At 49.3% G+C, this 15,415-nt stretch overlaps 1 protein-coding gene across 1 annotated transcript in view; it reads right to left on the reverse strand.

The window, feature by feature from the left end:
* Window positions 1-15,415, reverse strand: part of OLFML2B (olfactomedin like 2B) — a 108,234-nt gene that overhangs the window by 17,636 nt on the left and 75,183 nt on the right. Inside the window, exon 5 of the mRNA XM_054037042.1 lies at window positions 7,938-8,163. Coding sequence (XP_053893017.1) covers window positions 7,938-8,163 — 226 coding nt within the window. The remainder of the gene's footprint in view (window positions 1-7,937; window positions 8,164-15,415) is intronic.

The following is a 15,415-nucleotide window of genomic DNA, read 5'->3' on the forward strand; positions in this document are numbered from 1 at the left end:
TTTGGTGTGGTTCCCCAGGCAACGGAAACACGAGTCGTGTGGATCGCTTAATTGCATAGGCTTGCGGCACGTGGGCCGGTGCCGGGGTTGACCAAACACATAATACAAAGAAGTTTGAGTATTTCTAAAGAACTGATAACTGCTAAGCTTAACACTAGCTACTAAAGAACTGATAACTGTAAAGATAACACTAACTACTATGCTAACGGACACTCTCAGACGAGAGACAGAGTTGTTCGAATGCCGCCACGGACGGTAAGAAGGAACTGAGGGAGGGTCGGGCCTGCAGGGATATATATACTCTAGAGCGGGGCGCCGCTCTGGGGGGAGGGGGACCCTGCCGGCCCGACGGGAGCCGCTGAGGGAAAAAGTTTCCGACGTCCGTGCACGCGGCGCGCGCACACCTAATGTGTAATGGACGTGAACAATCACTCGAAGAAGAATATTTGTTTTACTGTTGCATGTTTATTATTTGTATTTTGGTAAGGGGGGGCTGTCCCTTTAAGAGAAGGGTGCAGTTGTCAGTGGGTTTGAGACTAAGAGCAGCATGGATTGGAGGGATATTTTGCCACTTCCAGTGTGCAGAGAGGAGAGCTCCTGGATGGTGAAACTGCCACACAGAGCAGAGGTTGCCCAAGGCAATCTGCTGTCTTAGGCAGGACATGTGTAATCTTCCCCTGCCCTGCTCAGCCTCTAGGACAGAGGTTCTCCACACAGAGGTGCATCAGACTTTCAGGAGGGGAGGGGGGGCACGGTGAGTGGTTATGGTAGAAATGAGGGCCAACTCTCGCAGGTTGCAGCACCACTCAGGTTTGGGCCGGTCATCTTAGGCAGAATCTACCTCCCTAGGCAGGTATTTAGTTTGCCTATAGCTAACTCCCATCATCCCCCTCCCCACTGCACATCCCCATCCTCCCAGGCAACTCAGGGGAAGGGTCGGTGCCAGGATCTGTGGGAAGCTGTATGAACACCAGATTCCCTAGGAACGGCATGCGGAGCCGCGTGTGGCATAGACTGTGACTGACGGACATCACAGCTGGGTGCAGGACTTATGTCATCACTTTGCTCTGCACTGGCCAGTCAGCTCTTCAGGGCAGGCACTGGCTCTTGCTCCGTTTATCCAGTGCCTAGCACAATGCATCTCCAAGCTGAGATGAGCTCCTGCAGCAGGGGCCAAAACTGCCAGACTCACCAAGACTGCTAGACTTTCTGAGCGCTGGGCATGGCAGGGAAGGGTAAAAAACAAAAAATGTGACAATCTTTAAAAACACCAAAACACAAAAGCCCCTGATTTTTGAGTAAGACTTGTGATTTCTGACTGTTTGGGGTGTGGGCTTTCAGCAGCTCGGGTTTTCTGAGTCCTATGGGGAATCAACAGGCCACTTGCTTGTATTTGCTGTTGAGCAATTACTAGGCTGAGTTCCTGGAGATTTCAAAACTAACAAATAGGAACCTTTGTTCAATTCAAAGGCTGTAGAAACCCCTCCTAGCCTTTGCCATTGTCTCTCTAGGAGGTCATGATCCAGGACTGGCTCTTTGGCGTATGCTCTGTAGAAGCAAATCTGTGTATCATATGGGGAGCCAGTATCACTTACCGGGTTGGGCATGGATGTAGGGCTCAGAAAACCTGCATTCTAGTCCTGGCTCTGCCAGTGGTCTGCTGGGTGACTGTGGACCCCTTCTCTGTGCTTCTGTTTTGGGAATAAAGATGCTGACCTCCTCTGTAACCCACTGTAAGAGCTGTGTATGAGCCTGCTGCCTATTATATTATCACAAGGAACTGTCTCAGTGTGTTTCCCGGTCTAGTCCCTTGCCCTCCACATACAGTTTTCAGTTCCTAGATAACTGCTGGGCACTTTCTTTCAGTGCTGCTGGAAAAATCAGTCCTACTCGTTTAGGTAAGCGTTCCCCTTGCTAATTGCTTCCCTAAATAGCCAGTATGGTGTCAGTTTGGGACTTAGCCCTCCATGAGCGGCAGGTGAACCTCCCCTTTCGGGAGACTACCCCTCCGGGTGCACCCCTTTCACCCGAAGCCCTGAGCTGCGCCTGCGGCTGGAGGAGCCCTGGGCCACCACCCCAGCCAGCTCCCCCAGAGCTGAGCTGGCCTCAGCGCCACCCCGGGCTGCTGGCCCAACCCCCTGGGCCAGCCCAAGTGCTGCCCTGTGGTAGCCTTGGCTGCTGGCAGGCCCAAGCTCCAGGCTGCAGGCTGGAGCTGAGCCCCCACCCGCTTAAGGGTAGAGAGGGAGGCCTCAGGGTAGAACATGGGCAGGGCCACGGCCTGGGTCAGGGGAGGCTTAGCCTGCCCTGCTCTTTGATATCCGCCGCAAATGTAGCCCTGTTCTTTCTTTGGCTGCTCCCTGTAAATCTGTCTATTTCAGGTTAAAACCTGTCTGGTTTTAAGATAAAGTTAGATAAGTTTATGGAGGGAATGGTTTAATGGTAAAACATAGTAGTCAAGGAAAGCCAAGCAATGGTGGGTAAATAGTATAATGGCTAACGGGGTCGGGCTGGAGACTCTTGCCTATATGCTCGGGGTCTTACTGATCGCCACATTTGGGGTCGGGAAGGAATTTTCCTCCAGGGCAGATTGGCTGAGCCTCTGGAGGTTTTTCGCCTTCCTCCGCAGCATGGGGCAGGGATCTCTAGCAGGAGGGTCTCTGCCGATTGAAGTCACTAAAAACAGGATTGGGGACTTCAACAGCAGAGTCCAGGGAAGGGGTAGGGACGGTTTTATGGCCTGCAGCATGCAGGGGGTCAGACCAGATGATCATAATGGTCCCTTCTGACCTTAAAGTCTATGAGTCTATGAGGTTATGCGAAAAACCACTCCCTACCCAAGAGAGGTCCTATTCATCAGTGCATTCAATCTGAAATTCTGTGAATTTGGAAAGCGTGCTAGGTGTCACACGCAGGAGGTTCATAGTCATCAGTATGGCTGTTAGGTGGTGGTCTGTTTACTGCTCTGCTAATGTGTTCCATATAGCTTTGTAAATTCAGCATCATACACTTGATTCATGGGGGTGTTAAACACACAGATTTTTTTTCCAGAAGCCTGTGGTAAGTGCCTACATGTGGTTTTTCTCAAACTCATCTATGTGGGATTTAAGACAACACATACATTTCCAGCATCTGCTTTTCAATATGGAATTGGTTTCCTTCTTCCTTGTTTGGGGATCTCAGTGTGAATGCAGCTGGCTGCCCTTCCTGCATAAGGCTTGCACCTGGGCCTTCAGAGGATGCCTCTACTTGACAGCACAAATGGCTGAATAACATCCGAGTACTTGAAAACGGGTGAATAGAGACCAGTATTTGATGGCTGTTTGGGTCTGACTTCCCAGGGCCAGAAAAGGTCATTCCCACTAATTTCCCTTCAAGTTTATGATCCAGAGATAGTTTGGGCATTAATTTTTCCAATTAGTTTACTAACCTCCTAAACCTATGCAGACCCACTTTACATTGTGAAGCAGGCATTTCAACTCCGCTTTTATTATGTATAGAATCATAGAATATCAGAGTTGGAAGGGACCTCAAGAGGTCATCTAGTCCAACCCCCTGCTCAAAGCAGGACCAATTCCCAGCTAAATCATCCCAGCCAGGGCTTTGTCAAGCCGGGCCTTAAAAACCTCCAAGGAAGGAGATTCCACCACCTCCCTAGGTAACGCATTCCAGTGTTTCACCACCCTCCTAGTGAAATAGTTTTTCCTGATATCCAACCTGGACCTCCCCCACTGCAACTTGAGACCATTGCTCCTTGTTCTATCATCTGCCACCACTGAGAACAGCCGAGCTCCATCCTCTTTGGAACCCCCCTTCAGGTAGTTGAAGGCTGCTATCAAATCCCCCCTCATTCTTCTCTTCTGGAGACTAAACAATCCCAGTTCCCTCAGCCTCTCCTCATAAGTCATGTGCTCCAGACCCCTAATCATTTTTGTTGCCCTCCGCTGGACTCTTTCCAATTTCTCCACATCCTTCTTGTAGTGTGGGGCCCAAAACTGGACACAGTATTCCAGATTAGGCCTCACCAATGTCGAATAATGTTTGGGTAAGCAGTCAAGACAACCTTGCTCACTTTATGTCCAATAGAGAACATTTCTATTACACCTCTTGCTCCCTACAGAATTTTGCATTGTGGTCTCTAAGATGTTCAGCCCAAATTCAAATACCATCCATTATCATTTAAACTCTTTTAATCCCCTCAGGTAGCTGTGCAAATGCTCTTCAGAATGCCTTGGGGCAGTATTAATTACTGGGACACATTGGTGGTTCAGCAGCTCTTGTCCGGCCTGACATACTCACTACACCTAACAGTGGTGTCATAATCTGTATCTAAAAGGTGGTATAGAAGACATTGGAAAACTAATTACTCAATGATCGTTAATATTCTTGCATGATGTACGTTCAGGCTGTGTACAAAGAGTTATGGACATAGGCTAGAATTATATTCTTAAAATGTGTTTGGCAAGCAATGCATAAAAAAAACCCAGCATGCCCTAGACAAAGGAATAAACAATTTTCTGATCAGCCTGGTCCTCAGGCAAGGATAATGAAGGTCCATTTACTTATGTAAAAGGTAAACAACTCTATCAAGCTAAGAAGTGGGGGAGGAGACAGCATCTACACCCCAGCAGGAAAAAGAAGCGTGGTCTGTGTTTTACTTTTCAGAGCATACATTGCAAAGGTTTACCAGTCTGTAAAGATGGGGGGCTGGAGCTCTACTGATAAGCAATTACATCATCTGATTATAAGCAATGTTACTGTACTATCAAAGTGTATCAGGAAAGGGCTTGTCTGAAAGCTAATGACACTGGTAATTAATATCATTGTGAAGTATCTATATTAGCAGAATAGGAGGAAATACAGATATTTTGCTTTAAAAGTCTGTGACCAAACATAGGGAAAAATAGGTTCCCACCCAGACCGGAGGGAAGGCAGCTATCTATCTGTCTCCAATGAGATTAAGCAAGGTGTGACCAAAATCAATGGAAGCACCATTGACATACGAATCATCAGGGGGCTGGGTAGGCCACAGGAAGGGAAGAACAGCACACAAACACTGAATTTGGGAAGCTATATGGAGGGAAAAGAAGCCATCTTGGCATCCATCACTGGCCAGACACAAGGGGCCAGAGGTCTTGCAAGGTGAGAGAGCTGGGTCTTTCAGCCAAGGGGTCTGAAATCTCTGGGAATGGAAGGTTGGCAAAAGACTATAGCTTGTTAATTTAGGTCTTTGCCATTAGAAAGCGTATTTTTACTTTTGATGGTTTACAATCCTTCTAACTTTATTCCTTCTACTTGATATCCCCTAATCTATGTCCTTTTGTTAATAAATATGTTTTATTTTTCCAATAAACCAATTTCGTCCTGTATTTAAAGGGAAGGGTGTATTTCCCCCAGCTAAGCTAATAAGCAGCTATGTGCTTTTGTCTCCTTACAGGGGTGAACACACGGTATTATTCCACTGAGTGTTTAAGGAGAGGGCTGGACACTTCAGGGCAGATGGTTTGGGGGACATTTGGGACTGATGTGTGTGTTGGGGTCACCTTGCCAGGTGAATCAGAGTGTGGCTGGGGGGTGCCAACCTGGCAGCTGGAATCAGAGCTGCTTAACCCACAGACGCTCAGTGCAGGCTTATCCGCTGGGTGGGCATGTCCAGACAAGAGAAGCACAGCAGCAGAGCCTTTGGGACACGTAGGTTCCAGGGCAGGCAGCAACACAACCCCTCATTGGTCTAGCTCAGCGGTTTGCAGCCCAATTAGCACAGAGCTGCAGTCCAGCTCAGCTATGTGCTAAAGGGCAGTCCACAGGCCAGGGTCCGCAGCAGCCATGCGGTGAGGGTCTGTGGCTGCTGGCAAGCCCCGTGGGGTCTGGGACAGCCAAATGGTGGGGGACCGGGGCAACCGCACGATTCCTGCAGCCCAGGTAACACACTGTGGGCCGCATATGTGGCCCGCAATGTGTAATAAGTTGAGAACCACTGGTCTAGCTTGCACTCCAGAATATAACAGCCAACTGGCATTTGCTTAAACATGTAATGCAGAGGATATTTTGGCTTCTGAGAGCTTAGCAGCCACCTTACCAATAGTTTACATTGTGTGGCATTGTCTAACTTACCCTTATCAATGCACATCTGCACTTTAACTGCCTTTTTAATTCCACCCATGGCATTTACCCAAGTTTTTTACATTTTCAATTGCTCCCAGCTTTTCATATGTTCAAACTCTGTTTTTATTTCCTCCATTAAAGTCAATGGAATTTCTCTCACTGAATGTATCACTGAAGTTGTTTTGTGATTTGCAATCTCCTTTCAGATACCACAGCCCTTGGGACACAGATGGAATTCTACGTACTGTCTGTTGCCTCTGGTTCATAGTGAGCCATTTTCAGCAAATGTGTTTTTACCTAACTTCCTGGCTTGGCTGGTTTTCTGTCCTAACACAGGTGATGAATTTGCATTGATTGTATTGAGTTTTAAAGCAAACAGTAAGAGTTCCATATTCCCTTAGCTACTGCACTGTAACACTGTATTACTCTCCAGTGTGAAAGTTTAAAGTCATTGTGCCCATCAAATAATCGAGGTTATTGCTTTGCTGTTCTCCCAGTGAACAGACGATCTGGGCTCTAATTCTGTGACACACCTTAGCAAAATGTTTTTTCTGTTCCACGTTCTCAGCCACACCTAGTGTAGATGGATCTTTGCCTGTCAGAATCACTTCTATTTTCATGTTGATGTTATTTCAGTTTCCTTCATTTCTAGCTCTCTCTTTTAGAGAAGGCGGCACATGGACTAGCTGCTTCCTCTGTCCCAGGTCATTTGGATACGTCTACGCAGCCCACCGTAGCAAGCCTGGGTTAATACACTGGGGCTTGCAGGGCTCATGCTAGTGCTCTGTCAGTATCTATGTAGACCATTGGTTCCCAAACTTGTTCCGCCACTTGTGCAGGGAAAGCCCCTGGCGGGCTGGGCCTGTTTGTTTACCTGCAGCGTCCGCAGGTTCGGCAGGTAAACAAACCGGCCCGGCCTGCCAGGGGCTTTCCCTGCACAAACAGCAGAACAAGTTTGGGAACCACTGATAAAAGAAGAACAGGAGTACTTGTGGCACCTTAGAGACTAACAAATTTATTAGAGCATAAGCTTTCGTGGACTACAGCCCACTTCTTCGGATGCATCGTGGGCTGTAGTCCACGAAAGCTTATGCTCTAATAAATTTGTTAGTCTCTAAGGTGCCACAAGTACTCCTGTTCTTCTTTTTGCGGATACAGACTAACACGGCTGCTACTCTGGAACCACTGATGTAGACTATGCTAAGATTATCTAAGATTATCTCTGCAGTCCATCACTTTGAGCAAGTCACCCCTCCTTTTCAATCCCTTCCCTGCTCCTTTCAGTGTCTTGTACTCACTCATCTTCACACATCTGCTCCTCCCCACTTCTCTCTTGTTTTTCATTGTCCCTGCCTCCTCTGCTTTGCCAGCGATACCAGCCCTAAATGCCCATTTGGCTGCTTCTCCCACAAATGTGTGGTGCTTTCTTCCCCACTGCTCCATATGCATGGAGCCAAGCCCCGTGCTCCTTCAAATCCCTCCTCACACTTTCTGCAGCGATGCCTGTATGATGTCAGACAGCCAATGGTGGGGGTAGGCTGAATGGCTCGCAGAGAACACAGATTTCTTTAGAATGAAGAAGAATGAAAGCCCTGGTGATGCAGAACCTAACTGGCCCATGGAACCCATGACTCTAGCTTCTCTCTCACACATTCACTTGTGACTATTCTCTCACATGGTCACATTTTGAAAAGGTACAGTCTTGTACTCAGCTTGGACAGCCAGGCTGCTGAGTGGGGAAGAGGCTGATTGGCTACAGACTTTACCCACCCCCTTGCTAAGAGGCCCAGATGGCCAATTCCATGAAGCCAGCCATGGCTGCAAACACAACTCACGTTCCTCTAGGTCATTTTCTGACTCAGTGGACTTTGCCTTGTAATAAGTGATGCCTCGAATGATGGTGGGCTTGGAAGGAAGCCGGCTCCGCACATGCATCTTCCTCTGCAAGGGCTGTTTTGGTTTCATTGCCTCTGGAGCGGCGAGCAGCTGCTGCAGGGACTCAACAGAGCTGATTTGCTGAGAAACCATCTCATCTTGCAGGAATCTTTCTTCGTATTTTTCCTTTATGAGATAAAAGAGGATGTTACATAATGGCCAAAATACACAGCTGAGTGTGTTTAGCTGGGAAATGGAAGAGTGGATCTATACCATAGTTGGTCAACTTGTTGCCCGTTAAGCAGGATACCTTGTCCTTGTTTCATTTGTCAAGGTCATCAGTGCTTTATTTTTTGGTAATAGAAAGACTGTTGTGAATAGTAGGGATGAGCAGCGCTAGGGGCTTATGTTGCATATGAGGTTCAGTATGGGATGCAAGTGTGACAACAGGGACATACAGTTCCTATGATCTATTCTAAATTATATGTTGTACATACCAGGATGTTGATAGAATGTATGCGTTGTTAGGGTGTTTGCAGGGGCTGGTGCTTAGTGTTTGTGTAATACATTGACTTAGTGCTTGTGATCATGTTTCCATGTAATGGCTCATACTAGCAAATATATTGGCTTCTACCACCTCAAGGCTAAAGGAAACCTCCTTTTAGCTCAAGAGGCAGTGCCTGTGTTCCAGGTGCTGAAAAGCTAGGGTTCGATCCCCCATAACGACTGTGACAGCTGTCTGCATGTGAGGCTATGGTTGGTTACATTAGGGCAAACCAGCTGTTCTGCAGCACATTCACGGCCTACTCACTTTCTCTGATTCAGTCGCTTCCTGCAGAATTGGTCCTTTTGTTAAAAAAATATTTCTTGCTTTACAACTGCAAAGACAACTCAATGAATGTGAAGCAATGCAGGGCTATCTTCCTGAGGCTGCAGACAGACACTGACCAAAGCAAGAGCGCTGAGCTATTCATTTTATTGTTCATTCTGAAGCCCAACAATGACCATTGCAATTCCGACATTGTTAATATTTCACTAATGATCATTTCTGCAGAAACTTCCAGTCACTTGGAGCTGGATGGAGCTGGGGATTGTAGGAAGATCTTAAATGCCATAATTTCCCCCCCTAATCTGGCCCTGAGTGTATGCTATGTGTGTGAGCTGAGTATACACTGTATATGAGGAATGCTGTATGTCAACAGTTGTATTGTGTATGTGATGATGGAACTGTATATTGAGTGTGGGTATATATTACACATGGGGCATGTGCTAGGTGTGTAATCATAGACAGCTGGGCTGTATATGATGATGGTAAAAGTATGTGGTGCAGATGAGATTCCAGCATTCCACAGTGTACTTGAGTGTTGGATCCATTTACACATAGCAAAGATAAAAATACTTAATGAGGAAAGGAGAATCTGAGCCTGTTGAATGCCTGGGGCAGCCTCCTCTGGGGAGCCAGGAGTTCCCAGGGGCTGGCTTTAGGAGGTGAGTCCATTTTCAAACTGCAGGCTAATACCCATGATTTTCATCTCATTAAAAGGAAATGGAAAGAGAACCGGAACCACTGCAGCAATGGCTAGTTGGCTGAAAGGATGGCTCCAGGGTTCCTTTAAACCCTGGCTGAAATTAACTACAAGAAAAGAAGAATTTTTGGAAGCAAGGTCACTCAGGGTAACAAAAGTGCCGTGCTTTGCATTTCAGCATGGATGGGAATGGAATCTCTCCAGCATTCAACTGGCTGCTATTAAGAGTAACATACAAAAACTCCGTTGTGAAGCAGTCTGGGTGGTGTCGCATACAACAGGCCTGACTCAAACCCACAAAAGCAAGGCAATGTAAAGCTAAGCCACCTAACCCTATGAACCCTTCAGCTCCAGAGACACAGCGTGCCATTACCCTAGACCACAGACCATAACTTTAATTTCACCACCTTTTACTGTTGGGGATACACCACTTTACCAGAACATTTCCCCCCAACACCAGTAGTTGTGGGTGTTTGGTGTATTATTATGTGGTTGTGCTGGGAGAGGGCAATTTGGTAAAGGGCTGTGTGTAGAAGGGCTGTGGGCAGGTGGGGCAGAATTAAGGTTATGATCTGTGGTGCACAGTCCTTGTGGTAATAGCAAGGTGTGTGCCTGTGGTGGGAGGAGTGGAGGGTCAGGTATGCCAGGTGGCTTAGCTTTTTATTGCCTTTTGTGGGCTTCTGTCAGGCACATTGTGTGCATTGCACCCTGCACTGCTTGACAGCCATTTGTATTAAATTCCTAGGCTTTTGCAATGCTTAGCGAAGTTGGGGCTGGTGAGGAGAGTGAGGGATGGACCTCATGGGAGTAGAAGTGCTGCTGCTGATGGAGAATATTTTATACGTCAGCAGCTGTGCTTGAGCCCTTCTCCGCTGTATGGTAAAATCAGACAGAGAAGCTCCTGCGAGAGAAGGTTTTATGTGCATCCAGCCCCATCAGTCAGCCTTGTGTGTGCCCATATGAACCCTGACCCATAGAGCACCTGCTCCTAAGCCCACTAAGTGCACCACTCACAATGGAGTCACTGCTGGCGCTGCTGCAATGCCCAGGGACAGCTTCCCTGCTTCACCTCTAAGGGCTTGTCTACACTGGCATTTTACAGTGCTGCAACTTTTTCACTCAGGGGTGTGAAAAAAACCACCCCCTTGAGCGCAGCAAGTTTCAGCACCATAAAACACCAGTGTAAACAGTGCATCAGCACTGGGAGCCGCGCTCTCAGCACTGGTAGCTACGCCCCTCACGGAGCTGCACCGCAACCACACAAGGCACGTTAAAACGCTGCCCTAAATCTACCTCCCAGATCACCAAGTGCACGGCAGAAGCTGTAGCTGAGCACAAAGCTGGGAACCACCAAAACACTCAGGGCAAAATCCACCTCCTTTGGGGGCTGTGATTGTGGGGCCCATGATCCTGGGGCCCGAGGCTGCCTTAGTCACAGACTGCAGCCTGAGCACACTACATGGTGTGAACATCACACACAAATGCCACAGCGCTTTGCCATGCTGGGCCTTCCTCAACAGGGAGACATGGCTGCTCATTGGTGGAGTCCCCCAGCAATTCAGCCTCCTGGAGCAGCTCAGTTTGGTCCATTCCTTGGAGCTAGAGCTCAGAGCCTTTACTTGGCCTTGTGGGGCTGCTCCCTGTCCCATGGAGACCCCGTCTCTGCCAGCAGCACCATAACAGAAAGGGGGAGATTCAGAGCCACACTGTTGGCTCCGGGCACATAGTGCACAGCATGGATCAGGCTGGGAATGCTAAATCAAAGGGGCCATGACAGCAACTAGGGATTGCACAGGGAAGCCCCAGTCATGCCCCTTTCCTCCCACGCCCTCTACGACCACTACAGAGTTGGGATGGGGTAGGAACTGCTGTACCAATTCTGCACTGCCCCCTATGCTGGGCAGACCAGGGGAGACTTGGTGCCCCCATCTCTTCCCTTTGAACTGAGCAAAATCAAACTGCAGTTTCTCTTAGAAACCCTAACAGCTGAAGCTGCGCTCTGTGCCCACTCAGCTGGGCAGCAGGGCTCTGCACAGCATGGGAGGTGGCGGTAGAGCCTGGCATTAGCTGGCAGGGGAGGATAGTTTCTCTGGATTGCGCAGTGCCACGCTGTCCACACACTGGGCCCCCAAGCCCGGTAATCACAGGCTCTGCTTCACTGCAGCACAGACATTCCCAGAGAATTCCACCCGCCTCAAATTGCTGCTCTATGCTGCAAAGTGACATCATGATTTCCAGACACCAACCCTGCCATCCATCTCTGACCTCAAACCAGCACCCCTTGGGAGGGGCACGGAACGGGCTGGTCCTGCTCCCGCCTACACTCTGGGTTTGCTGGATTGTGCTGACTTCAGGAGGATGGAGTCTGAGGAGCGGAAATCAAGTTTGCTGAGCAAGGAGAAAAAGCATTTCAAACTAATGACAGGTTTCAGAGTAGCAGCCGTGTTAGTCTGTATCCGCAAAAAGAAGAACAGGAGTACTTGTGGCACCTTAGAGACTAACAAATTTATTAGAGCATAAGCTTTCGTGGACTACAGCCCACTTCTTCGGATGCATATAGAATGGAACATATATTGAGGAGATATATATACACACATACAGAGAGCATAAACAGGTGGGAGTTGTCTTACCAACACTGAGAGGCCAATTAATTAAGAGAAAAAAAACTTTTGAAGTGATAATCAAGCTAGCTCAGTACAGACAGTTTGATAAGAAGTGTGAGAATACTTACAAGGGGAGATAGATTCAATGTTTGTAATGGCTCATGTGCAGGTGAACGAGCCCCTGTTGCTTTAGCCCCAACCTAAAGCAAATACTCACCAGCAACCACACATCACTGAACAAAACCACTAACCCAGGAACCTATCCTTGTAACAAACCCCGATGCCAACTCTGTCCACATATCTATTCAAGTAACATCATCATAGGACCTAATCACATCAGCCATACCATCAGGGGCTCGTTCACCTGCACATCTACCAATGTGATATATGCCATCATGTGCCAGCAATGCCCCTCTGCCATGTACATTGGCCAAACCAGACAGTCTCTACGCAAAAGAATTAATGGACACAAATCTGACATCAGGAATCAAAATACTCAAAAACCAGTGGGAGAACACTTTAACCTGTCTGGTCATTCAGTGACAGACCTGCGGGTGGCTATATTACAACAGAAAAACTTCAAAAACAGACTCCAACGAGAGACTGCTGAGCTAGAATTGATATGCAAACTAGACACAATCAACTCCGGTTTGAATAAGGACTGGGAATGGCTGAGCCATTACAAACATTGAATCTATCTCCCCTTGTAAGTATTCTCACACTTCTTATCAAACTGTCTGTACTGAGCTAGCTTGATTATCACTTCAAAAGGTTTTTTTCTCTTAATTAATTGGCCTCTCAGAGTTGGTAAGACAACTCCCACCTGTTTATGCTCTCTGTATGTGTGTATATATATCTCCTCAATATATGTTCCATTCTATATGCATCCGAAGAAGTGGGCTGTAGTCCACGAAAGCTTATGCTCTAATAAATTTGTTAGTCTCAAAGGTGCCACAAGTACTCCTGTTCTTCATTTCAAACTAATTTGTCTCATCGGAGTGGCCACTTGCCCAAGGGAAATGTCCTCATGAAGCCACTACTAGTTCATCGACCCCCACCCTGCTGTTGTCGCACCCCCCACAGACCCAGACTCCATTCTTAGTGGGAACAGGATGGAGCGGAAATTCTCTGACAAAGGTCAAACGCTGGAAGTGACCACTCTGTGGGATGTCAGCAGCCACACCAGGACAGGCTGGATGGGCCCATGGGAAACAGGGAGTGGGGCAGGGAAGCAAGTGCCAGAGGGGTTATGTAGGGAGCACTAAGGGGGCAGGAAGAAGGCGCTGGAGGGGATGTGTGGGGAACAGGCAGTGGGCAGGAAGAAGACATGGAGAGGCTGTGTGGGGAGGGGGGAGGGGCAGGAAGCAGGCACTGGAGGGGTTGTGTAGGGAGCAGTAAGGGGTTGGAAAGTAGTTGCTGGAAGAGTTGTGTGGGGAGCTGGGAAGGGGTGGGAAGAAGGCACTGGAGGGATTGTGTGGGGAGGGGGGAGGGGTAGGAAGCAGGCGCTGGAGGAGTTATGTGGGGAGAGGGGAGGGGGCAGGAAGGAGGCACTGGAGGGGTTGTGTGGGGATCAGTGGGGGGACAGGAAGGAGGTGCTGTGTGGGGAGCAGGGAGGGGCAGGAAGTGGGCGCTGAAGGGGTTGTGTGGAGAGCAGGGAGGGACAGGAAGCAGGCACTCAAGGAGTTGTGTGGGAAGCAGTAACGGGCAGGAAGCGGGTGTTCAAGGGGTTGTGTGGAGATCAGTGAGGGGACAGGATGCAAGCGCTGGAGGGGTTGTGTGGGGAGTGGGGAAGGGGTAGGAAGGAGGTGCTGGAGGGGTTGTGGGGAGGGGTGGGAAGCTGGCACTGGAGGGGTTGTGTGGGGAGGGGTGGGAAGCTGGCGCTGGAGGGGATGTGTGGGGAACAGGGAGGGGCAGGAATAGGGTGACCAGATGAGAGGAAGAAAATATTGGGACACGTGGTGGGGGTCGCCAGCGGAGAAAAAAAAGAACAGAGTGTGAAATATCGGGACACGGGACAAGCGCCTAAGTATCGGGACAGTCCCGATTTTATTGGGATGTCTGGTCACTCTAGGCAGGAAGGAGGCGCTGGAGGAATTGTGTGGGGAACCGTGAGGGGGCAGGAAGGAGGTCCTGGAGGGGTTGTGTGGGGAGTGGGGAGGGGCAGGAAGGAGACATTGGAGGCGCTCTGTGGGGAGCAACTAGGGCAGGGGTCAGCAACCTTTCAGAAATGGTGTGCCGAGTCTTCATTTATTCACCCTAACTTAAAGTTTCACATGCCAGTAATACATTTTAATGTTTTTAGAAGGTCTCTTTCTTTAAGTCTATAATATATAACTAAACTATTGTTGTATGTAAAGTAAATAAGGTTTTTAAAATATTTAAGAAGCTTCATTTAAAATTAAATTAAAATGCAGAGCCCCCCGGACCGGTGGCCAGGACCCAGGCAATGTAAGTGCCACTGAAAATCAGCTTGCGTGCCACCTTTGGCACGTGTGCAATAGGTTGCCTACCCCTGAGCTAGGGGGTGGGAAGCAAGCGCTAGAGGGGTTGTGGGGGGAGCAGTAATGGGCAGGAAGCAAGCACTCAAGGGGTTGTGTGCGGAGCAGGGAGGGGGCAGGCAGCAGGTGCTGGAGGGGTTATGTTGGTAGCATGGAAGGGTTCGGAAGCAGATACTGGAGGGGTTGTGTGGGGGGCAGCGAGGGGCAGGAAGCAGGTGCTGGAGGGGTTCTGTCAGGAGCTGGGAGGGGGCAGGAAGCAGGCGCTGGAGAGGTGTGGGAAGCAGCGAGGGGGCAGGAACCAGGCTGTGGAAGGGGTTTGGTGGGGAGCAGGGAGGGTGCAGGAAGCAGGCGCTGGAGCACAGTCGGCAAGGTATATGGGTCTGTGGTGCCCATGCTCCAGGAATATTCAGGGCCCGGGGGCCCAGCTCTACCAATGTTTGGGGCCAGGTCTCTCCTCTGATTCTGCCTGCCATCCCCTCGCACCTCCCCCGGCCCCACCTGCTGCCCTCGCACACCTCCCTTAGAGCGTATCCCGGTCCCACCTGCTGCCCCAGCCGCCACCATAATCACCACCAGTGGCAGTGTAGCGGGGCTAAGGCTGCTTCCTGCCTGCCTTCGCTCCGCGACACTCCGGGAAGCAGCCGGCATGTCCCTGCGGCCCTGGAGGCCCTGGAGGCAATACTGGATTTATAATGGCGACACTGGTACCATGGCGCCGGGCCCACGGTTGAAAGGGGCCCTGGCGTGCTCTTCTCTGACCCCCCCACTCTCTCCTGTGGGGTCAGAGCTTGACGCTGTGGGCTGCTGCGGC

Source organism: Malaclemys terrapin, chromosome 8 (genome assembly GCF_027887155.1).
Source record: "Malaclemys terrapin pileata isolate rMalTer1 chromosome 8, rMalTer1.hap1, whole genome shotgun sequence".
Classification (NCBI taxonomy): Eukaryota; Metazoa; Chordata; order Testudines; family Emydidae; genus Malaclemys; species Malaclemys terrapin.